The following is a 26,341-nucleotide window of genomic DNA, read 5'->3' on the forward strand; positions in this document are numbered from 1 at the left end:
CCAGATGTGCCCCCAGTATTAGTCAGTAAAGGTAACCAGATTGCACACAGTGTTAGGTAGGTTCCCCCTCTCCCCAGTACAGGTAACCAGATGTGCCCATGTACTAGGTAGCCCCCTTTTCTGGTACTGATAGCCAGATGTGCCCCAAGTATAAGGCAGCCCCCTTCCCCAGTATAGATAGCCAGATGTGCCCACATTATTAGGCAGCCCCCTTCCCCAGTATAGATAGCCAGATGTGCCCCCAGTATTAGGCAGCCCCCTCCCCTGTATAGATAGCCAGATGTGCCCCCAGTATTAGGCAGCCCACTCCCCAGTATATATAGCCAGATGTGCCCCCAGTATTAGTTAGCCCCCTTCTCATTATAGATAGCCAGATGTGTCCCCAGTATTAGGCAGACCCCCTCCCCAGTATAGATAGCCAGATGTGCCCCAGTATTAAGCAACCCTCTTCCCCAGTACAGATAGCCAGATGTGTCCCCAGTATTAGGCAGCCCCTTTCCCAGTCTAGACAGCCAGATGTGCCCCCAGTATTAGTCAGCCTACTCCCCAGTACAATAGCCAGATGTGTCCCCAGTATTAGGCAGCCCCCTCCCCAGTATGCATAGCCAGATGTGCCCCCAGTATTAGGCAGCCCCTTCCTCAGTATAGATAGCCAGATGTGCCCCCAGTATTAGGCAGCCCCTTCCCCAGTATAGATAGCTAGATGTGCCCCCAGTATTAGGCAGCCCCCTTCCTCAGTATAGATAGCCAGATGTGCCCCCAGTATTAGGCAGGCCCCCTTCCCCAGTATAGATAGCCAGATGCGCCCCCAGTATTAGGCAGCCCTTTCCCCAGTATACATAGCCAGATGCGCCCCCAGTATTAGGCAGGCTCCCTTCCCCAGTATAGATAGCCAGTTGCACCCCCAGTATTAGGCACTCCTTCCCCAGTATAGATAGCTAGATGTGCCCCCAGTATTAGGCAGCCCCCTTCCTCAGTATAGATAGCCAGATGTGCCCCCAGTATTAGGCAGGCCCCCTTCCCCAGTATAGATAGCCAGATGTGCCCCCAGTATTAGGCAGGCCCCCTTCCCCAGTATAGATAGCCAGATGCGCCCCCAGTATTAGGCAGCCGCTTTCCCCAGTATACATAGCCAGATGTGCCCCAAGTATTAGGCAGGCTCCCTTCCCCAGTATAGATAGCCAGTTGCACCCCCAGTATTAGGCACCCCTTCCCCAGTATAGATAGCTAGATGTTCCCTCAGTATTAGGCAGCCCCCTTCCTCAGTATAGATAGCCAGATGTGCCCCCAGTATTAGGCAGGCCCCCTTCCCCAGTATAGATAGCCAGATGTGCCCCGGTATTAGGTAGCCCTCTCACCTAATCTCTTTAACTCCCTCAAGTGGCGTCTCTCTTTAGATGACGTGACAAGAGGGAGTCATAAAGATGAGAAGCCGTGACAGGGCTGAAGAGGGATCCCGGTGGTGCTGACAGGTTACAGCTACAAGCGCACTCCACTCACAAATACACTACAAAGGCTGGGTGAGGGGGCACAGGCGCTAGTCTACTTGAGGGGACTCAGCTAGAAACCTCATAGACCAACGGACTATTCCTGATTACGGAAATGTGGTCACATCCACTAGTTTGTAAGACACAGGGAACTCAGTGGGAAACACTAATGCTAAACGAGTCGTGTCCAGATCGAGTAGGAAAGAGCCGTGGGCATACCTAGCAACTGGCCTGATTTGGGCAGAACTGTCCCGAATTCGCATGTCCCTCCTGTTGTTCCACCCCTAGCAGTACTGGAAGTGTAAATGTGTGTGTGTGTGTTTGTTCATACAGTGCTGGAAGGGGAATGCGTTTGTTCATACAGTTGGTGCCTAACTACCTAATACTGGTGTGAGACTTTTGACTACCTAATACTGGGACACCTCTTGCCACCTAATATTGGGGGAGGGGGGAATCTTTGACTACCTAATGCTGGAGGGGGGACATTTCTAGTTACCTACTATGGTGGGGGAGACCTCTAGATACCTAATGCTGGGGAGGGGGCTACTGACTACCTAATAGTAGGTGATACCTCTAGCTACACAGCACTGGAGGGTATCTCTGGCTAGTTTGTAAATATTACAGTATTTCCTGTGTATATTTCATCTATTAGCTACATCCTTTAAATTGCACCTATTCACATCCATTTTTCGCCACAAAAATTGCATGACTCATTCTATCTCTCTTTGTCATTTTCAAATGTTGGGAGGTTTGCATGGGTACACTAGTGCCCAGGCCTGGCTTCAGGCTGGTGACTCCAGATGGTCACATTAGGGTGTGTATATAATAAGATACAGGAGACATTTCCCTGTGTCAGGCAGTGATGATGGAGGACACATGGGGGAGTGTGGGGGGGATAATGATAGAAGCCCCCATTGCTGTGTGCAGATTGGCTCCTGGGAAGGATATCACATTAGGGTGAGTATATAAGAAGATACAGGAGACATTTCCCTGGGTCAGGCAGTGATGATGGAGGACACATGGGGGGAGTGTGGGGGGATAATGATAGAAGCCCCCATTGCTGTGTGCAGATTGGCTCCTGGGAGGGAAATCACATTAGGGTGAGTATATAAGAAGATACAGGAGACATTTCCCTGGGTCAGGCAGTGATGATGGAGGACACATGGGGGGAGTGTGGGGGGATAATGATAGAAGCCCCCATTGCTGTGTGCAGATTGGCTCCTGAGAAGGAAATCACATTAGGGTGAGTATATAAGAAGATACAGGAGACATTCCCCTGGGTCAGGCAGTGATGATGGAGGACACATGGGGGGAGTGTGGGGGATAATGATAGAAGCCCCCATTGCTGTGTGCAGATTGGCTCCTGGGAAGGAAATCACATTAGGGTGAGTATATAAGAAGATACAGGAGACATTCCCCTGGGTCAGGCAGTGATGATGGGGGACACATGGGGGGAGTGTGGGGGGATAATGATAGAAGCCCCCATTGCTGTGTGCAGATTGGCTCCTGGGAAGGATATCACATTAGGGTGAGTATATAAGAAGATACAGGAGACATTTCCCTCCTGGGTCAGGCAGTGATGATGGAGGACACATGGGGGGAGTGTGTGTGTGTGTGTGTGTGTGTGTGTGGGGGGGGGGGGTAATGATAGAAGCCCCCATTGCTAGGTGCAGATTGGCTCCTGGGAAGGAGATCACATTAGGGTGAGTATATAAGAAGATACAGGAGACATTTCCCTGGGTCAGGCAGTGATGATGGAGGACACATGGGGGGAGTGTGGGGGGATAATGATAAAAGCCCCCATTGCTGTGTGCAGATTGGCTCCTGGGGAGGAAATCACATTAGGATGTATATAAGAAGATACAGGAGACATTTCCCTGGGTCAGGCAGTGATGATGGGGGGCACATGTGGGGGAGTTAATGATAGAAGCCCCCATTGCTGTGTGCAGATTGTCTCCTGGGAATGAAATCACATTAGAGTGTGTATATAAAACGGCTCAGGGAGATTACTGAATGTAAATGTTATAGCTATAGAAATGAATGTATGTTATTACCTCCTCTGCTTCCAGTCCCAGCAGTGTCTCCTACCTACTTCCGGTGCTCCCTCTCCCTGGAGCTTACAGTCTGTGCGTTCCACCCTTGTATCTGGGCAGAGCTTGTGTCAACTGCAGCTTCCAATACGATTTTTGTTGCAGTTTGCGCCATCTTGTGGTCTGTATTATGACTGCGGCCTGTCTCATAATTTCACTTTATTGTGTCTCATAATTTCATTTTATTGTGAGTTAGTATTTTAGGAGCAAAATTACTCCAAAACTTGCACTGATGAGGACCAACCAGCCGGAAACAGCTGTATACGTGGTGGATTACTATGACTGTGTAATATTAACGGGCCATAGGTACACTCGGCACTGCTAATACTTCTGAGTTAATGCATTAATTATGCAACTTTTTAAATGAAAATTGACCCAGCTTCAGCAACCGGCATGTTTAGTTTTGCCTCCCACAATCCCATTCCCTTCTCTCCAGGGCTGGATTTCTACTTTTCAGTAACCTAGGCCCAATTTTGTTATTAAAGTCTGGCCACTTCGGGATCTGGTTGGGCAATGTGCGAAGTTGAAGGCTACTGAAGCCAATGTGCAAGTACTTCTAAATAACTGATATTATTGGACTTTGACCAGCCAGAATTATAGACTGACAAGAGCCAGCCAAGTACAGCATAGTTCAGTGGTGACGTTATCTGCAACACCCAAGCCCCTCCCCTGCCACTTTTTTTTCCCGCGGTGTCCTCTCACCTCTCCATGCTGCACCTCCGACCCTCCTCTTCCGTGTCCTCACTCTCGCCTTCCGTGTCCTCACTCCTCACTCTCGCCTCTCCATGCTGCACCTCCGACCCTCCTCTTCCGTGTCCTCACTCTAACCTCTCCATGCTGCACCTCCGACCCTCCTCTTCCATGCCCTAACTCTAACCTCTCCATGCTGCACCTCCGACCCTCCTCTTCCGTGTCCTCACTCTCACGACTCCATGCTGCACCTCCGACCCTCCTCTTTCGTGTCCTAACTCTAACCTCTCCATGCTGCACCTCTGACCTTCCATTTCTGTGTCCTAACTCTAACCTCTCCATGCTGCACCTCTGACCCTCCTCTTCCGTGTCCTAACTTTAACCTCTCCATGCTGCACCTCTGACCCTCCTTTTCCGTGTCCTCACTCTCGCCTCTCCATGCTGCACCTCCGACCCTCCTCTTCCGTGTCCTCACTCTCACTTCTCCATGCTGCACCTATAACCCTCCTCTTCCATGTCCTAACTCTAACCTCTCCATGCTGCACCTCTGACCCTCCTCTTCCGTGTCCTCACTCTCGCCTCTCCATGCTGCACCTCCGACCCTCCTCTTCCGTGTCCTCACTTTCACCTCTCCATGGTGCACCTCCGCCCCTCCTCTTCCGTGTCCTCACCCTCACTTCTCCATGCTGCACCTCCGACCCTTCTCTTCCGTGTCCTCAATCTCACCTCTCCATGCTGCACCTCCGACCCTCCTCTTCCGTGTCCTCACTCTCACCTCTCCATGCTGCACCTCCGACCCGTCTTTTCCGTGTCCTCACTCTCACCTCTCCATTCTGTACCTCTGACCCTCCTCTTCCGTGTCCTCACTCTCACCTCTCCATGCTGCACCTCCGACGCTCCTCTTCCGTGTCCTCACTCTGATGGGAGGAATTTAGACAAGACAGCCTGTCTCAGAGCACCTGTGTTTGGTCTCTCAGGGTTTTTATTGCAGCCCATGTTGCCGGTGTTCACTGTCATATGAAAATGTCGCCCATATGACAGTGAATACTGGCAACACAGGGGCTGCAGTAAAAATGCAGAGAGACCAAACAGGTGCGATGGGATGTTATTTTCCTCCCTTCATATAAAGAAAAAGTCCAAAGTTGGTGAGTAAATCATTTTCCTCATGCTTCCATGGCAGCACCTATGGGTATGTCCCGCCCCCTCCTTAATAGGACAGGTGACTAGATAAATTGAAGGCAGGTCCAAGCTCCCCCGTCTATTTTTTTCGTCCTTACCTTACAAACAGGTGTACTATTTTTGCTCCTGCACCTATCTTCCAGCATCCATGGATAATCCCACCAGGTTCAGCCTCTCCTGGTGTGGGCTCATAACTCTAAATGAGTGTCGAGCAGCCCCGTTCTCTTGGTCTTGGGGGCAACGACACCGCGCTGTAAGGGGCTGTCAGTAGGAGACCAATGGCCTCCTGTTTGCGCGGTGTCCCTATGATAATGCGGCTAAATGCTGCTATCAGGCCGACAGCACTTTGATCCACCTGCGTTCCACCGCTCAGGCAAAGTCGGGCGGCCGGCGTGTCACTTCCGGTTCCGCGCACAGCGAACCAGGAAGTGAGGTCATCCGTGGAGCAGTCGGCTCCGGGTGCGCTCCAGCCGCCCGGAAGATTGTCAGAGGCGGAGAGAGCTCTAGAGGAGGGGCCAGCAGCCTATTTAGAGCTGTAGGCATGGCGGCCCGGCGTCTCCGCAGTCAGGCTAGGATCGTGTCTGATCTGCAGTGGAGTAGTGAGACTACCGGACCGAATGTCACTTTGTTTCAAGCTGATTCAAACTCGTTGGAGGTAGGTGGTATACATTTAATATTGGAAACAATCTCTGCATAACTTGTTTTGAGATATACATGTAACTGAAGCATACTGCACAGGCATAGCTTGCTTACTACAGCCCTATTTTCTCTGGTCACAGGGAATACAAGTTACACTATGGACGCTGTTGCGCCTGTCATAGACCAAGCCCAGATTGATAGGTAGGTGCTCAAGGTAGGTCCTTTTTTTGCAGGGAAAAGAGTGCACTATTTTTTTTATCTAAGAGACATATTTTTTTATGTCTCCTGACAGCCCCAGAAGATCGCAAGAGGAAATTCCAGGACCAAGTTCCCCAGCAATATCGCAGTCTTCTAAAACATCGCACAGGAGATCGCAATCACGCGATAGATCAAAATCTCGCAGAAGATCACAATCACGCAGAAAATCGCCATCTCATAGAAGATCAAAGTCACGTAAAAGATCGAAATCACACAAGAGATCGCAATCACGCAGAAGATCGCATTCACGAAGGAGATCAAAATCACGCAGACGATCACGATCACGCAGAAGATCACAGTCAAGAACATACCGATCATCTAGGCGCGATCGATCTAGGAGCAGATCGCCAAGAAGGCATCACCATAGAAGACCGTCCAAACACTGTTGGGCATGCGGAAATGAGACTCTACCGGGGAAAATGGTATGTGCAGACTGTTTTAATCAGATGACAGTAGAGCAGCAACCAGTAGAGGTCTCACAACTAATCAAGGATGCAGTTCAGGAATCAATGCAACAATACATTTCAAGTCTACCGCCTCAATCAGAACCAGGAACCTCTGTCTTACCACAGGACATGGAATCCCATAGTGAAGAAAATGAAGTGGGCTTCAACTTCGCCCTAGTCGAGCCATACGTAAGAGCTGTAAGACAGGCCATAGAGTGGGAAGACGTGGAAGAAGAAGAAGAAGTGAAGGAGAAAAAACAGAAAAGAATATATTATAAACATTTAAAAAAATCTTGCACCCATTTCCCACTCATGGAAGAAATTGACGCAGTCATTTCAGAAGAATGGAACAAGTTGGAAAAGAAGGCTACTATGAGCAACAGACTGACTAAACTTTACCCGTTACCCGAGAAAGACACTAAGAAATTCGACAATGCTCCTATAGTGGATGCCTCAGTGATGAGGCTAGCAAAACACGTTACGCTACCATTGGAAGATGCAATCTCCTTCAGAGACACTATAGACAGAAAAATGGATATGGATCTTAGGAAGAACTATACAATCTCGGGAGGAGCCATTAAACCCGCCATTGCACTAACATCAGTGGGAAAGGCTATCCAAGTCTGGACGGATAATCTGGAATCATTAATTAACGAAGAGGCAGACAAAGAACAACTAATTGCAGCGTTGCAAGAACTGAAATTAACGTCAGACTTCGTCAGTGAGGCAGCAGTGGACATAGTACGCTCAACTGCGAGGTCTATGTCATATGCAGTTACGACCAGGAGAGCACTGTGGCTGAGGTCGTGGTCGGCCGATCCAAACTCGAAGCAAAATTGGTGCAAGATACCATACGACGGGAAAAATCTATTCGGAGAACGTATGGATACAGCCATCACACGAGTCACAGGCGGAAAATCTGGGTTGATACCCCAGGATAGAAGAACAAGAAAGCCCTTCACTAATCAACAATTTAAAACCCAGCAAGCAAGATTTAAAAACGCAAGGTCCTACAGACCGGGAAGAGATTACCGCAGAACTTGGCAACCTAGTCAAACAACCTTGGGCAAATTTAATAAACAAAAATCGACCACATCAACCGGCCCAGTCACTAAGGGTTTTTGACGGTGCGACCGCCCATGTGTGTCCGGTCGGGGGAAGACTCCAATACTTCAAGGACATATGGGCGGAATATATTCCCAATCCTTGGGTGATAGACACGATTCAATACGGCCACAAATGGAGTTTCAAAAAGGAACCTCCGGAACAACACTTTGTACCCACAATCATCCCAAAATCGAGAAAGAGAAGACAAATTCTGACGTCATACATGCAAGAGCTTATGGCAAAGAACGCAATTGTCGAGGTGCCTCGACAGGACAGGGGAAAGGGATTATACTCACCTCTATTCCTTGTAGCAAAGAAAACGGGCGACCTCAGACCGGTTCTGGACCTACGAGTACTAAACAGCTTTATAAGACTACCCCGATTCAAGATGGAATCATTGCAAACAATCATTCTAGCAACAAGGAAATCAGACTGGATGTTATCGGTCGATCTGGAGGATGCATATTTGCATATCCCCATACACAAGGACTTCCAACGTTTCCTCAGATTCTCAATACAGGATCAACACTTCCAGTTTGCTTGTCTACCATTTGGGATAAATACTGCACCACGAACATTTACGAAAGTTCTGATTCAGATCATTGCTCTTCTTCGTCTCCAGGGATTACGAACGTACCACTATCTGGACGACATCATTCTTCTAGCACAAGATCAACCACAGATACAATCTCAGAAGACGATATTGTTAGAGACTCTCCAAAGATTCGGATGGTTAATCAGTTGGCGGAAAAGCCAATTAACGCCAGTACAAGATATGATATTCCTCGGAGCCAGATTTCAAACCACACAAAACGCGGTGAGATTACCCAAGGAAAAGATTACGAAGATAATATCAAAAATCAGACAAACCTTACCACTATCCCGTCTTCGAGCCAAGCACTGTCTAAGTCTACTAGGCTCTCTAACCGCGACCATTCCTATGGTACGCTGGGCACAATGGCACACAAGGCCATTCCAATGGGGACTCTTATCCCAGTGGCACAAGAAATCGATACAACAATGGATACAGCTATCACCAACAATGAAGAACAGTTTAAAGTGGTGGCTAAGTCGGCAAAATCTGAACAGGCACCTACCTATACAGACGGAACTTCCCATGATAATAACTACGGACGCCAGCTCGAGGGGATGGGGTGCACATCTGGGACAACAGACAGCTCAAGGCACGTGGGGCCAGGAGAGATCGAAAGAACCAGCAAACATATTAGAACTCAGAGCATCCCTTCAAGCAATGAAACACTTCTTGCCGATCATTACCAACAAGTCTGTATTAATCAAGATGGACAACAGGACAGCTGTAGCCTACCTCAACAAACAGGGTGGCACGAGGAGCTTAGGACTCTTGCAACAAACCTCACAGATTATGCAATTTGCAGAAACACACTTACTGAACCTAAAAGCCACATACATACCTGGGAACATGAATATTACCGCAGACTTCCTCAGCAGGAAGACAGTGGACAACAACGAGTGGACTCTGAAACAAGCAACCTTCAATACCATATGCAGCATGTGGACCACTCCGGAGATAGACCTAATGGCAACAGTTACCAACAGGAAGTGCAGGAGATTCTACTCCAAATTCCCCTGCCATCTAGCGGAGGGGACGGATGCGATAACAGTTGCTTGGAGATTCAGGATTGGATATGTATTTCCTCCCATCCCTATGATCAACAGACTACTAAACAGAGTAGCTCAGGAGGAAGTAACGATTATTGCAATCATACCCTTCTGGACGCATCGTCCATGGTTTCCATTACTGTGGGAACTGAAGATCAAACCACCATGGATCCTTCCAGTAACACAGGAAATGATAACACAGGGCCCAGTCTCCCATCCGGACCCTCACAGGCTGAATTTAGCGGCGTGGCTCTTGAAAGGGAAAACCTAAGAGAGAAAGGCTGTTCAGAAGAGGTCATACAAACCATCTTGCAGTCCAGAAAACCGTCAACTAAGCAAACGTACTACAGAATATGGAATAGATTTGTGGAATACGCAAGGTTAAATAACTTTAATCCAAAGACCCCGGACGTCACACAGATACTATCTTTTTTGCAAACGGGAGTTGAAAAAGACTTGAGCTATGCAGCCTTAAAGGTACAAGTTACCGCGTTATCTGCATTAACAAACATCAGATGGGCTCTTAACCCGTTAGTAATCCAGTTCCTGAGAGGAGTAATAAAGATGAAACCACCAAGAAAGGCAATATTCCCAAAATGGGACTTACCCCTTGTATTGGACGCATTAACCGGTCCACCATTTGAACCTATAGATTCTATATCCATCTGGAATTTGACCCTGAAAACGACGTTTCTGCTCGCCATCGCATCAGCTAGGAGAGTATCTGAGCTGCAGGCAATAGGAACACAAGAACCCTATTTAACATTCTTTCCGGACAGAGTTGTCATCAGACCCTTACAACACCATATTCCAAAGGTAGCCACAGTCTACCATTTTAATCAAGACTGGACGTTGCCTACATTCCAAGACACACAATCGCAACTACCTCATAAGTTAGACATCGGACGGGTAATAAAACAATACCTACAAGCTACCTCATCTTTTCGAAAAACGGAAAGGCTATTGGTGGTACCGTCCGGATACAGAAAAGGAGAACCGGCCTCATCAAGAACCATCGCCTCTTGGATTATCAAAGCAATTCAATCCACATACAGGGCTGTCAATCAGGAACCACCAAAGCAACTAAAGGCGCATTCTACAAGATCGGTGGCGACATCCTGGGCAGCATACACCAATGTATCAGCAGACAAGATCTGCCAGGCGGCAAATTGGAAGACAATCAATACCTTTATGCAACATTACCGGGTGGACCCGGCCGCAAATTCTACTTTAAGTTTTGGCAAAGCTATATTATCTTTACAATCCTAAAATTTGAACTAATTATGTTAATAAAAGATTTACTTGTTCAGCAGCAAAAATGTTCCCTCCCTATTATTTCTTACATTACTCTAGTTAAATCCCATAGGTGCTGCCATGGAAGCATGAGGAAAACGGAAAATTGTATACTCACCTTCGGTAATTTTCCTTTCCTAATGCGTCCATGGCAGCACATAGCGCCCACCCTAGCACGGTGCGGCCGAAAAGTACATAGACGGGGGAGCTTGGACCTGCCTTCAATTTATCTAGTCACCTGTCCTATTAAGGAGGGGGCGGGACATACCCATAGGTGCTGCCATGGACGCATTAGGAAAGGAAAATTACCGAAGGTGAGTATACAATTTTCCGTTTTTTTGCAGTTCAATTCTTTATTCTTCAATGCATGTGTCAACACGCGCTTTGAGTCGTGTGGGAGAAAAGCACTTTACAAATGTTATTACACTCATACTAATATGGTGTTTGACCTCCTTTCGCCTTCAGAACTGCCTTAATTCTACGTAGCATTGATTCATCAAAGTGCTGAAAGCATTGTTTAGAAAGTATGGCCCATATTTAGAGGATAGCATCTTGCAGTTGATGGAGATTTGTGGGATGCACATCCAGGGCACGAAGCTCCCGTTCCATCACATCCCAAAGATGCTCTATTGGGATGAGATCTGGTGACTGTGGGGGCTATTTTAGTAGTGAACTCATTTCCATGTTTAAGAAACCAATTTGAAATGATTCGAGCTTTGTAACATGATGCATTATCCTGCTGAAAGTAGCCATCAGAGGATGGGTACATGGTGGTCATGAAGGGATGGACATAGTCAGAAACGATGCTCAGGTAGCCCGTGGCATTTAAACAATGCCCAATTGGCACTAAGGGGCCTAAAGTGTGCCAAGAAAACATTCCCCACACTATTACACAACCACCACCACCAGCCTGTGTACATAACAATTGATACGGAGCACTACAGCCTGCCAAGGACAGCTGCAGTGTCTGAGAGGTGCAAGAAGGGGAGGAGAACAGTCTGTTAATGGTTACAACTAATTAGAGCACATGTATAGGTGATCATTACCAGCTTAGCACCAAAAAAGAGCTAAAGTGGTTGAAGGGGAGCCCCTACTGGGCCCCTCTGGTCCAGAGGCCCTAGTGCGGTCGCTACCTCTGCATCCCCTATTGCTATGCCACTGAATGGTTGGGAGAGGCGTGATACCACAACAAAGGCCTTGGGGATACACTTGTGGCTTTCACAGTGTTCAGTGGAGGGGCTGTTTCTCTCCTCGGACATCAAGGCTTTTGTTAGAGTGGCCTGCGATTATATTCATGTGGTGCTGTCCAACTAGGGGTTGGGAATGAACATGAAATCCTGGCTGGGATTACTATGGCCAACCCATCGGCTAGAGTTTGAGTGAACAATACCCTTTCTGACTCATTCATGCTAAGGAATGGCTCTCTTCAGGGGTGTCTCCTATCTACCCTTCTGTTTATTTTGACGCTGGAGCTACAGCAGGATTATCCACCAAGAAATCTAAGCAGGTTCTTGGGGTGTCCAGGGGCCCCCTGCCACCTTCTCTGACCTGTCTCCACTTCATCTTACCAAAAGGATCACAAGGGGGCCACAAATCTACCATGCCTAGGGCCCCATTACATCTTAATCCATCTCTGGCTGGAACCAATCCTCAACATGGTGTCCAGGGAGTAAAGATTGGGAAGAAAGAGAACAAGGTGGTGTCGTTTCCTGACTACTTGTTGTTCATCACACAGCCCTTAATATCTCCACCCAATCTAATGCAAGATTTCCACATAGCTGACATGATCTCAACCTTATGAACCAACTACGCAAAATCTTGGGGTTTTTAATATGACATTGTCTCACCATTCCTTTCCTTCCAGTGAGACCCCGAGTCATATGTTTACCCGAGTATTAGACTGCCAGCAAAGCTGGAGAATCTCATCAAACTAAATTATGCACCTTTAGCCAAAACATGTAGCAAATTTTTAGAAGAGTAGGGCAATATTGAATGTTTTTTTTTGGCCTGGGCAAATTGATGTAACTATAATGTCACTCCTTCCTAAATTGTTTTATATTAGTCACAAGTCGATGAAGAATCGCACACCACCATGGAGGTGCTGGACCAGTTATGCAATACAAAATAATCCAGAAGGTCCGCACACTTAATGAACCAAGTTCCAGGTTTTATTAAAAAATCACAACACAGTTCCATTCCATACAGGTGATACCGATCCAACTCTAAAGTACTTTTTTTTTTAAAAGGACAATTTAAGTGAGAGGTATATGAAGGCAGGCTCTGACTTGGGCTATACTTCATGTCACTTTGTAATGCACTTATAATGCACTGCACCTTTTATTATTTTCCTGACAAAGCAGAGCGCACAGTGATTGGCCCCAATGACGGAGAGGTGGTCCCGCCCGCGGGACCAGCGCTTCCTATCAAGAGAGGAACCAGGAGTAGTGGGCAGCGTGATTGCCGGTTGGGGCCAGCACCCCCTGCCTGATTGGTACATCTCTCTGCCAAGTTGAGCGGGACTTCCTGGCGACAGTACCCGGGGACAGCATGAAGAACGATGTGCATGTAATCAGTAAAGTTGTGCGGACTTTCTCACAAGACAGCTGTGGCAGTACCGGGGTATGTATGTACTTGGGGACAGCGCAAACAAATGTGTGTATTTACACTGGGACAGCGCAGACAAATGTGTGTATTACAGACAGGGGGACAGTACGGACAACTGTATGTATTACAGACAGGGGGACAGCTCGGTGATAAAAGCAGCAGACAGCCTGAGGAAAGCTGCAGCTGCACGTAGTACACGCAGATACTAGGACAGGCAGGACACGGGAAAGGATCCGCAGGTCATAATAGTAGTATTTGGACTATAAGACGCACTGACTTTTTCCCCCCACTTTTGGGGGAGAAAAAGTGTGTCTTATAGTCCAAAAAATACGGTAATTATTTTAATAAGCGAAACATGTTGATTTGATGGGTGTTCATTAGCTAGTGGTGGGGTGACTCCTATCTGTCGTTATCTGGGTTATCAAGCGGTGCACCTGCAAATGAGGTTGGCTGATTGACCACCCTTGGGCTGCACTTGCTTGGGGATGTCTTACCCAGTACCTGACAGGTTATGACACTGGGAACTTATATTTCTACTCCATTTTTTTATTTATCTATCTATCAGTATAGAGTAGTTGTATATGTGGGTATCTAGTGTTGGGCGAACATCTAGATGTTCGGGTTCGGGCCGAACAGGCCGAACATGGCCGCGATGTTCGGGTGTTCGACCCGAACTCCGAACATAATGGAAGTCAATGGGGACCCGAACTTTTGTGGTTTGTAAAGCCTCCTTACATGCTACATACCCCAAATTTACAGGGTATGTGCACCTTGGGAGTGGGTACAAGAGGAAAAAAAAATTAGCAAAAAGAGCTTATAGTTTTTGAGAAAATCGATTTTAAAGTTTCAAAGGGAAAACTGTCTTTTAAATGCGGGAAATGTCTGTTTTCTTTGCACAGGTAACATGTTTTTTGTCGGCATGCAGTCATAAATGTAATACATATAAGAGGTTCCAGGAAAAGGGACCGGTAACGCTAACCCAGCAGCAGCACACGTGATGGAACAGGAGGAGGCGCAGGAGGAGAAGGCCACGCTTTGTGAGACACAACAACCCAGGCCTTGCATGAGGGCAAGAAGCGTGCGGATAGCATGCTTTGTACCGCCATGCAGTCATAAATGTAATAAAGATAAGTGGTTCAATAAACAGGGACCACGCGGCAACGCTAACCCAGCAGCAGCAGACGTGATGGAACAGGAGCAGGCGCAGGAGGAGAAGGCCACGCTTTGTGAGACACAACAACCCAGGCCTTGCATGAGGGCAAGAAGCGTGCGGATAGCATGCTTTGTACCGCCATGCAGTCATAAATGTAATAAAGATAAGTGGTTCAATAAACAGGGACCACGCGGCAACGCTAACCCAGCAGCAGCAGACGTGATGGAACAGGAGCAGGCGCAGGAGGAGAAGGCCACGGTTTTTGAGACACAACAACCTAGGCCTTGCATGAGGACAAAAAGCGTGCGGATATAGCAGCAATGCTTTTTGCCGCCATGCAGTCATAAATGTAATACAGATGAGAGGTTCAATAAACAGGGACCGGAAATGCTACACCATCCCAGATGTTCATTGGTCATGTTACTTGGTTGGGGTCCTGGAGTGTTGCGTAGTCATTTCCAATCCAGGATTGATTCATTTTAATTTGAGTCAGACGGTCTGCATTTTCTGTGGAGAGGCGGATACGCCGATCTGTGACGATGCCTCCGGCAGCACTGAAACAACGTTCCGACATAACGCTGGCTGCCGGGCAAGCCAGCACCTCTATTGCGTACATTGCCAGTTCGTGCCAGGTGTCTAGCTTCGATACCCAATAGTTGAAGGGTGCAGATGGATTGTTCGACACAGCTACGTCATCTGACATGTAGTCCTTGACCATCTTCTCCAGGCGATCGGTGTTGGAGGTGGATCTGCACGCTTGCTGTTCAGTGGGCTGCTGCTGCATGGGTGTCAGAAAATTTTCCCACTCCAAGGACACTGCCGATACCATTCCCTTTTGGGCACTAGCTGCGGCTTGCGTTGTTTGCTGCCCTCCTGGTCGTCCTGGGTTTGCGGAAGTCAGTCTGTCTGCGTACAACTGGCTAGAGGAGGGGGAGGATGTCAATCTCCTCTCTAAAGTCTCCACAAGGGCCTGCTGGTATTCTTCCATTTTGACCTGTCTGACTCTTTCTTCAAGCAGTTTTGGAACATTGTGTTTGTACCGTGGATCCAGAAGGGTATAAACCCAGTAATTGGTGTTGTCCAGAATGCGCACAATGCGTGGGTCACGTTCAATGCAGTCTAGCATGAATTGAGCCATGTGTGCCAGAGTCCTACCAGAATCCTCATCATCCTCTTGTGAGCGTTGTGATAGTTGTTGTGATGCATCATAGTCGTCACCTTCCTCCTGGTCTGCTTCTGCTGACCATTCGCGTTGAATTGTGGAAGTCCAACGTGCACCGCTCTGGCCCTCGCCAGTGGTGGCATGAAATTCCTGCTCCAACTCCAGCTGTTCCTCCTCCTCTTCTTCGTCATAGCTGCTGGGGCCAGCGTTCCCTGAGGCGGATGGCCTGATGTTGGTACCATCACGCTGATCGTTTTCTCCTTCAGATTCCCCCAGTTGCATCATGACAGCTGTTTCCTTGATTTTCAACATTGACCTCTTCAGTAAACACAGCAGTGGTATGGTAATGCTGACTGAAGAGTTGTCACTGCTCACAAGCAACGTGGATTGCTCAAAATTTTGGAGGACTTGGCAGAGGTCCAACATGTTGGCCCAATCGGATCCACAGAAGCTTGGCAGCTGTCCGGATGCGCCTCGGTACTGCGCCGTCATGTACTGGACCACTGCACTCTTCTGCTCACAAAAGTGTGCTAGCATGTGCAGCGTAGAATTCCAGCGCGTAGGGACATCACACAGCAAGCGATGGTGGGGGAGATTGAAGCGCTCCTGCATCTTGGCGAGTGCCCCCGAAGCAGTACTGGAATTTCTACAATGTTTGGCCACTCGACGCACCTTCAACAGAAGATCGGCCACGCCTGGGTATGTCCTCAGGAACCGCTGAACTACTAGGTTCATCACGTGCGCCAGGCAAGGGATGTGTGTCAGCTTAGCCAACCTTAAAGCGCGAATGAGATTACTCCCATTATCACACACAACCATGCCCGGTTTCAAGTCCAGCGGTGCCAGCCACAAATCCGTCTGTTCCTTTATTCCCTTCCAAATTTCCTCCCCTGTGTGCTGCTTATCCCCAAGGCAGATCAGCTTCAGCAACGCTTGATGACGCATGCCAACAGCTGTGCTGCACTGCTTCCACGATCCTACTGCTGCTGGGTTAGCGTTTACGGATGAGGTACAGCTTTGAGATGCGTTGGAGGAGAAGGAGTCAGAGAGGTAGGTGCTGCTGTTGTTATCCAGTGGGAGGGACGGCGGTGCAGCTGTTTGCGGCGTGGGCAACACCCGCGCCGTAGCAGGTGAGGAATCGCTGCCAGGCTCCACAAGGTTCACCCAGTGCGCGGTAAGGGAGATGTATCGACCCTGTCCGAACGCACTCGTCCAAGTGTCAGTGGTGAGGTGAACCTTGCAGGCAACGGCATTCTTCAAGCTTCGGGTTATTTTGCTGACCACGTGCTCATGCAACTCAGGCACTGCAGAGCGCGCAAAGTGGTAGCGGCTGGGAACCACGTAACGTGGGATGGCCACTGACATCATGCCCTTGAAGCTGTTTGTCTCCACCACTCGATATGGCAGCATTTCGCAGGCCAGAAGCTTGGCTATGCTGGCTGTTACTGCCACGGCCCGGGGGTCATTTGCTGGCAATTTCCTCTTGCGCTCAAACATCTCCGACACAGACAACTGAACCGTAGCGCTGCACACGGAAGGGCTGTTGGTTGTTGTGTTTGATGAACACTGGGAGACCTCAAGAGCACTACTCCGGAAAGTGACAGTGTCAGCGTCGTCTGATGTTTGTGAATGTTGTGAACCACGCAATGGCTGGGCTACTGCTGCTGCTGAGGCGGGTCTGGTGGTGAGTCTGGTGAACCCAAGGGAGGCAGTGTTGCTGGTACCCTGTCCTGCCGCGTTTGCCCACAGAGTGGGATGTTTGGATAGCATGTGGCGGCTCATGCTGGTGGTGGAGAGGTTGTTAATACTTTTCCCCCTGCTCAGGCGAGTCTTGCACACCTTGCAAATTGCCATGGTAACATCCTCAGTGCAGTCTTCAAAGAAAGCCCAGACTTTGGAGCACCTGCCTCCTTGCTGGCGATTTCTGTTTCCTCCTCTTTTGCCTCTCACTTGAACTTCCACGCTTGTGGTGCCTGAAATTGCGCGCCGCCTACCTTGTGGCACAAGGCGAACTCGTGCAGCAGTGGGTTCTTCAACAGACTCATCTGTGCTGCTGCTACGACGGCGATGTTCTCGTTCACAAATAAAATCTGGGTCTCTGTCCACATTGTCCATACCCTCCTCTTCCATCTCCTCAAACTCGTCATATGTCATTGTGGGGGGCCGCCGCCGTGGAGTAGAGCTCCCCAGAACAACCTCTGCGCAGCTCACTCCAACGTCGTCTTCCAGATCTTGTCGGCCGACCTCCTGCAATTGCAACCCCTCCTGCCCAACTTGCTCTGGGATTTGGGTTTCCGAGTCCTCCTCGGACTCGCCTTGTATTTCAGTGCGCGGTGCATTTCCCACAGTTAATGGTTGTGAATCCGGGCACAACATTTCTGGCTGTTCCTCCATTGACCTTTCATAGGTGGAAGTTTGTTGGGCTGGGAATAGCTCCTGCGAATACCCCATTGTGTCCTGAGGTAATTCATAGGACTGGTTATCTGGCAGTTGTGTGCGTGGTGTCGCTGCCGGTTGTGTCAGCTTTGTGCCCACTGGCTCCTTGTAACTGGCTGAGGACTCGGACCTCGTGCGTGATGTGCTGGTGCTGCTTAACCCACTGCTGGACGCTTGAGAGGTCATCCAAGTAATTATCTGGTCCTGTTCTTTTGGATTTGTGAGGGTTGTTGTCCTGGACAACATGGGCGGTATTGAGTGGGTTTTCTTGGGTGCTCCCCTGTGGCCTATACGTGAACCGTCAGGGGAAACACCTCTTCCCTTGCCCCTTCCTCTTTCACCGGATTTCTTCCTCATTTCACTTATCCTTACAGTACACGCTGACTGGCAGCAGTACAGTGGCAGTACAGAAATGCTATACAGTACCACTATTCCCAGCAGCGACACAGAGCACAATGCTATACAGTGGCGGGTGAGCGGTGTACCACTATTCCCAGCAGCGACACAGAGCACAATGCTATACAGTGGCGGGTGAGCGGTGTACTACTGTTCCCAGGCCCAGCAGACACAGAGTGGAAGTAAACACAATGCTATATAGTCTGGCTGAGCGGTGTACACAGAGTGGCAGTACACACAATGCTATATAGTCTGGCTAAGCCGTGTACACAGAGTGTCAGAAAACACAATGCTATATATAGCGTGGCTGAGCGAGGTGCACAGTGGCAGTACACACAATGCTATATAGTCAGGCTAAGCCGTGTACACAGAGTGTCAGAAAACACAATGCTATATATAGCGTGGCTGAGCGAGGTGCACAGTGGCAGTACACACAATGCTATATAGTCAGGCTAAGCCGTGTACACAGAGTGTCAGAAAACACAATGCTATATATAGCGTGGCTGAGCGAGGTGCACAGTGGCAGTACACACAATGCTATATATAGCGTGGCTGAGCGAGGTGCACAGTGGCAGTACACACAATGCTATATTAGTCAGGCTAAGCCGTGTACACAGAGTGTCAGAAAACACAATGCTATATATATAGCGTGGCTGAGCGAGGTGCACAGTGGCAGTACACACAATGCTATATATAGCGTGGCTGAGCGAGGTGCACAGTGGCAGTACACACAATGCTATATATAGCGTGGCTGAGCGAGGTGCACAGTGGCAGTACACACAATGCTATATTAGTCAGGCTAAGCCGTGTACACAGAGTGTCAGAAAACACAATGCTATATATATAGCGTGGCTGAGCGAGGTGCACAGTGGCAGTACACACAATGCTATATATAGCGTGGCTGAGCGAGGTGCACAGTGGCAGTACACACAATGCTATATATAGCGTGGCTGAGCGAGGTGCACAGTGGCAGTACACACAATGCTATATTAGTCAGGCTAAGCCGTGTACACAGAGTGTCAGAAAACACAATGCTATATATATAGCGTGGCTGAGCGAGGTACACAGTGGCAGTAAACAATGCTATATATAGTGTGGCTGAGCGAGCGGTGTACTACTGTTCCCAGCAGCGACACACAATGACTGGGGGGGACCCTGGCTAGCGTGGCTGGAGAGCGAACTACCCTGCCTGCCTACCCAAAGCTAAACCCACAGACAAATGGCGGAGATATGACGTGGTTCGGGTATTTATTTACCCGAACCACGTGACCGTTCGGCCAATCAGAGCGCGTTCGGGCCCGAACCACGTGACCCGTTCGGCCAATCACAGCGCTAGCCGAACGTTCGGGGAACGTTCGGCCATGCGCTCTTAGTTCGCCCATGTGGCCGAACGGTTTGGCCGAGCACCGTCAGGTGTTCGGCCAAACTCGAACATCACCCGAACAGGGTGATGTTCTGCAGAACCCGAACAGTGGCGAACACTGTTCGCCCAACACTAGGTATGGCTAACAGCGGAGCATTAATTATACTTGAGCTGAGCCTGTATCCCATATGTTATAAGACTATTTGATCCCAGTGAATAGACATATAATTTTCTGTGGAGCACCCCACCAAATGTTATGTGTTTATGGCGATCAATTTATGGCCCAGTTTTTACTTATGACTTATTAAAGGTTATGTTTTAGGGACTATAGTACCCAGTGCTAATGAGGGGCTAATAGGGATCAGCCTGGTCCCAGTGTTTTGCTGTCACATTCCTGGCCAGCTGTATCTATGTGGAGAAATTACCTGCTGAGGCCCCTCCCCCAATTAATCTGCTCTGCCTCACTTGTGCTCTGCGTGTTGGAAATGTCTGTGCAGAGTGTAAAAGTACAACACAGATCAGATTTTGTTGTGTGTGTATGTGTTTTTATTTAATACATTTATATTTAATCTTTTTTATTTAGAACGACAAAAAAAGCAAAAACATACAAAGAATAATATAACAAAGCTTACAGTAAGAGGAAGGGAGGACAACTTATCTTGAGTGTTTGTGCAGACTTTGCAGCCTGTATGACAGCAGAAGTAACAGGCAGATGTGTGTGATTTGTGCCATACTGTCTGCTCTGGGGGGAAAGCTGAGCAGGAGAGCAGTGACCGCTGACTGCTGGAGCTGCTAACTGAGGGAGGAGACAGCAGTACAGATCCATCACCCACTGTACACTGCTGATCCTAGGGAGACAAGAGGTGCTGCTAGCTGACATTTCTTTCTAAACATACTGGCCACACAAAGTATAGAGAAGGTTTTACAGGCCTGCTGTGGTCTTGTTAGGCTCAAAACATGACAAATATCACTATTGTGGTCCTTTATATCCTGAGAAATGCCTCCATATATCTGTCAATGTGTGTTTTTCTTACACTCTGCAACTAACTTCCCCTTCCCAACAAAACATTTATCATGTTCTTAACATTCACTGAATTATTCAGTGAATATGAAGCTTTGATGTAGAAGGTTTTTTTTCCCACATTCTGAACATGAAAAAGGATGGTGACACTCTTCTCTGTGTGTGTGTAAGGCTTAAATGTTTAGCAAACTGTTTTTTTCACACTTTAAGCATGATTAAGGGCGCTCTCCTGTGTGTGTTCTCTGGTGCTTCTTAAAGTTTGAGTTATTACTGAATCTTTTCCCACACTCTGAACATGAATAAGAACACTTACCTGTGTGAATGTCCAGGTGCTTTTGAAGGTAGAGTATACTTTTTCCCACACTCTGAACATGAATAAGGACGCTCTCCTGTGTGTGTTCTCTGGTGCCTCTGAAGGCTCGAGTGATCAGTAAACTTTTTCCTACATTCTGGACATGAATAAGGATGATCTCTTGTGTGTGTTCTCTTGTGCCTCTGACAGGTTGAGCGATGATTAAACGTTTTCCCACACTCTGAGCATGAAAAAGGACACTCTCGTATCGGTATATGTGTCCTCTGATGCTTCTTAAAAGTTTGAATAATTTGTGAATCTTTTCTCACACTCTGAACATGAATAAGGACGCTCACCTGTGTGTGTTCTCTGGTGTATGTAAAGGCTTGAGCTGTCAATGAACCTTTTCCCACATTCTGAACATGAAAAAGGACGCTCTTCTGTGTGTGTTCTCTGGTGCCTCTGAAGGATTGAGGATTGAGTAAACTTTTTCCCACACTCTGAACATGAATAAGGACCATCACCTGTGTGTGTTCTTTTGTGACTCTGAAGGCTTGAGCGAGCAGCAAACTTTTTATCACACTCTGAACATGAATAAGGACGCTCTCCTGTGTGTGTTCTCTGGTGAGTCCTAAAGCTTCTGTTGTCATTGAATGTTTTCCCACACTCTGAACATGAATGTGGACGAACTCCTGTGTGAGTTCTGTGGTGCCTCTGAAGGATTGAGGATTGATTAAACTTTTTCCCATACTCTGAACATGAATAGGGGCGCTCTCCTGTGTGTGTTCTTTGGTGATTCCGAAGGTGTGAATTGAAACGGAAATGTTTCCCACACTCTGAACATGAAAAAGGCCGCACCCCTTTGTGACTTCTTTGGTGCTTAACAAAGTCCCAATAGGAAATAAAACATTTATCACAAACCAGACATGAATGTTTCTTGTCACCTTCACCTGTTACAGTATCTGCCGTACTGGCAGATTCCTGAGAATTACCCCAATCACTCGCTCTGCCAGCAGTGTGCACGCCTGGAGGGGTATTTGGGGTAACAGGATGGGACCCTCCAGAAGCTTCCTGATGAACAAAGACATTTGCAGAGTTAGCTGCAGGGATAAACGTGAAAAGTATATTCCCAATGATGGTGACAATTCCTGGAGGAATCTGTGTGATGCCATTATCTACTACATTACAAGGAGGAGGTACAAGAAGGTGTCCCTCTGACCTCTTCCCAATATTGTCTCCACCTGCTGGGAGAAGAGTGAAAGTACATGTTACCTGCTGATGTCAGAGGCCTCGCTACATATTTATTTTCAAAGTTCTGATTGGCCCCAGCTCATACTGCACATAAGTAATGACTCCCTCTGTCATGGCTGACATGCATAACTGACAGAGTTCCCCTCTAACTTACACACACTAAGCAAGAGTCTAGTTTCCCTTTAGATGGAGACTCAGAAAGCTGAGACCTCTGTTTATTCCAAACACCAGACCTCACCCTAGTACCATAAATACCACATATGGATAAGTTCAAATGTTTTCTCTGCTCTTTTATTGCACCAGACACACACTGAATATGCACTACAATACACACTCATAGCAGACTTGGTGTTCAGAAGAGTCTAAAGGTGCATACACACGCACTACTATAAGGAACGACGGCTCCGTCAGACCCTCCCGCTGTGTGTACAGTCTGTCGGCAGACTGTACACACGCTCTACTATTGCTGGAACGCCCGCCCGGTGGGAGGGTCTGACGGACCCGTCGTTCCTTATAGTAGTGCGTGTGTACACACCTTAAGGTGACCTAGAAATTACTACTATAGCTAGAATGTCCTATCTGTCATAATTACAGAATGAGAGGACTTCTAAATACACATGTAGTCCAGGTAGATATCTGCTGCAAATGACATTGCTATTCAGACTCAGCTTTACTCCAGCACTTGATAGAGCTTGCATTACTTAGAATTTGATGCCATTTGATAGTGCTTATGCTTGACCTAGCTTGCTTTGCTTGAAACAAGATACATCTGGATACTGCCTTGCCTGGTTGCATCACACATTGGATTGTCCCTGCATAAGCTGCAAAGTTTTCAATGGGGCCTCGGCAGATTGTCTGCCATCTCGGAAACGATGGATCAGTTACATTACCACACATATCCTTACTTCTGCAGCAAATATTTACGGTCTGATCACAAAAAGAACAAAAAAAAAAAAAAGACTATTTGATATTGTATAGCCGATGTCTTCGAAATAATGAGTTTCCCAGAAACACAATACAGTAGAATAGTCATGTAAACTTTCTATGTGAATCGTGAGACTAGTAGGGTCAAATGATTACATTTGCAAATGGACCTCAAATTCCCCCAGAGAAATGAGACACAAGAAGTCATAATTATTGTTATGTAGGCAGGGCCACTATGCACAACTGGTGTGTGGGCTGTATCTACATGTAGGAAACACGTGGTGGCAGATATCTGTGTGTGTGTGGAGCAGGGTTGTCAGTACAGATAACACTCCTCTTAACTGATTGATACATAGACTGTGGTCCTTAGATGAGAGGGACATTTGTTACACCCTCCCTCTCTACAACCTGTTGCTGAATGGATATTCTAATGTTCAATCACATTCAACAGTGCAAGAAAATTTGTAACCCAAACACAAAGCATGCACACTAAAAATATACTGGGCCCCCAACTAGCTCATTGGCTCTATAACAGCTAATATTTCTACACCCTTTTCCTATTTTGCATTCTTGTGTAATGTATGTTGGTCTCAAACCCACATGGAATGGAGATAGGAGTTTTCATATGGTGTACAGTATCTCCTCCCCATTTGTTGGTACTATGATGCAATACTGAGGAATGGAGATGGGCCTTTCATATGGTGTACAGTATCTCCTCCTCATTTGTTGGTACTATGATGTTATACTGAGGAATGGAGATGGGCCTTTCATATGGTGTACAGTATCTCCTCCTCATTTGTTGGTACTATGATGTTATACTGAGGAATGGAGATGGCCTTTCATATGGTGTACAGTATCTCCTCCTCATTTGTTGGTACTATGATGTTATACTGAGGAATGGAGATGGGCCTCTCATATGGTGTACAGTATCTCCTCCCCATTTGTTGGTACTATGATGTTATACTGAGGAATGGAGATGGGCCTTTCATATGGTGTACAGTATCTCCTCCTCATTTGTTGGTACTATGATGTTATACTGAGGAATGGAGAGGGGCCTTTCATATGGTGTACAGTATCTCCTCCTCATTTGTTGGTACTATGATGTTATACTGAGGAATGGAGATTGGCCTTTCATATGGTGTACAGTATCTCATTTGTTGGTACTATGATGTTATACTGAGGAATGGAGATGGGCCTTTCATATGGTGTACAGTATCTCCTCCTCATTTGTTGGTACTATGATGTTATACTGGGGAATGGAGATGGGCTTTTCATATGGTGTACAGTATCTCATTTGTTGGTACTATGATGTTATACTGAGGAATGGAGATAGACCTTTCAACATGGTGTACAGTATCTCCTCCTCATTTGTTGGTACTATGATGTTATACTGAGGAATGGAGATGGGCCTTTCATATGGTGTACAGTATCTCCTCCTCATTTGTTGGTGCTATGAAGTTATACTGAGGAATGGAGATGGGCCTTTCATATGGTGTACAGTATCTCCTCCTCATTTGTTGGTGCTATGAAGTTATACTGAGGAATGGAGATGGGCCTTTCATATGGTGTACAGTATCTCGTCTCCTCCTCATTTGTTAGTGCTATGATGCTATACTGAGGAATGGAGATGGGCCTTTCATATGGTGTACAGTATCTCCTCCTCATTTGTTGGTGCTATGAAGTTATACTGAGGAATGGAGATGGGCCTTTCATATGGTGTACAGTATCTCCTGCTCATTTGTTGGCACTATAATGTTATACTGAGGAATGCAGATGGGCCTTTCATATAGTGTACAGTATCTCCTCTCCTCCTCATTTGTTGGTACTATGATGTTATACTGAGGAATGGAGATGGGCCTTTCATATGGTGTACAGTATCTCCTCCTCATTTGTTGGTGCTATGATGTTAAACTGAGGAATGGAGATGGGCCTCTCATATGGTGTACAGTATCTCCTCCTCATTTGTTGGTGCTATGATGTTATACTGAGGAATGGAGATGGGCGTTTCATATGGTGTACAGTATCTCCTCCTCATTTGTTGGTACTTTGATGTTATACTGAGGAATGGAGATGGGCCTTTCATATGGTGTACAGTATCTCCTCCTCATTTGTTGGTACTATGTTATACTGAGGAATGGAGATGGGCGTTTCATATGGTGTACAGTATCTCCTCCTCATTTGTTGGTACTATGATGTTATACTGAGGAATGGAGATGGGCCTTTCATATGGTGTACAGTATCTCCTCCTCATTAGTTGGTACTATGATGTTAAACTGAGGAATGGAGATGGGCCTCTCATATGGTGTACAGTATCTCCTCCTCATTTGTTGGTACTATGTTATACTGAGGAATGGAGATGGGCGTTTCATATGGTGTACAGTATCTCCTCCTCATTTGTTGGTACTATGATGTTATACTGAGGAATGGAGATGGGCCTTTCATATGGTGTACAGTATCTCCTCCTCATTTGTTGGTACTTTGATGTTATACTGAGGAATGGAGATGGGCCTTTCATATGGTGTACAGAATCTCCTCCTCATTTGTTGGTACTATGATGTTATACTGAGGAATGGAGATAAGCCTTTCATATGGTGTACAGTATCTCCTCCTCATTTGTTGGTGCTATGATGTTATACTGAGGAATGGAGATGGGCCTTTCATATGGTGTACAGTATCTCCTCCCCATTTGTTGGAACTATGATGTTATACCGAGGAATGGAGATGGGCCTTTCATATGGTGTACAGTATCTCCTCCTCATGTGTTGGTACTATGATGTTATACTGAGGAATAGAGATGGGCCTTTCATATGGTGTACAGTATCTCCTCCTCATTTGTTGGTACTATGATGTTATACTGGGGAATGGAGATGGACCTTTCATATGGTGTACAGTATCTCCTCCTAATTTGT

The 26,341-nt window shown here is 47.2% G+C and overlaps 1 protein-coding gene across 1 annotated transcript in view; it reads right to left on the reverse strand.

Moving 5' to 3' along the window:
- The window catches only part of LOC137537038 (zinc finger protein Xfin-like), a 525,741-nt gene extending 504,324 nt beyond the window's left edge, over window positions 1–21,417 (reverse strand). Inside the window, exon 1 of the mRNA XM_068259188.1 lies at window positions 21,279–21,417. Coding sequence (XP_068115289.1) covers window positions 21,279–21,338 — 60 coding nt within the window. The 5' untranslated portion in view covers window positions 21,339–21,417. The remainder of the gene's footprint in view (window positions 1–21,278) is intronic.
- Window positions 21,418–26,341: the final 4,924 nt, after the last annotated feature.

The sequence above is a fragment of the Hyperolius riggenbachi genome, chromosome 10 (assembly GCF_040937935.1).
Source record: "Hyperolius riggenbachi isolate aHypRig1 chromosome 10, aHypRig1.pri, whole genome shotgun sequence".
In the NCBI taxonomy this organism is placed as follows: domain Eukaryota; kingdom Metazoa; phylum Chordata; class Amphibia; order Anura; family Hyperoliidae; genus Hyperolius; species Hyperolius riggenbachi.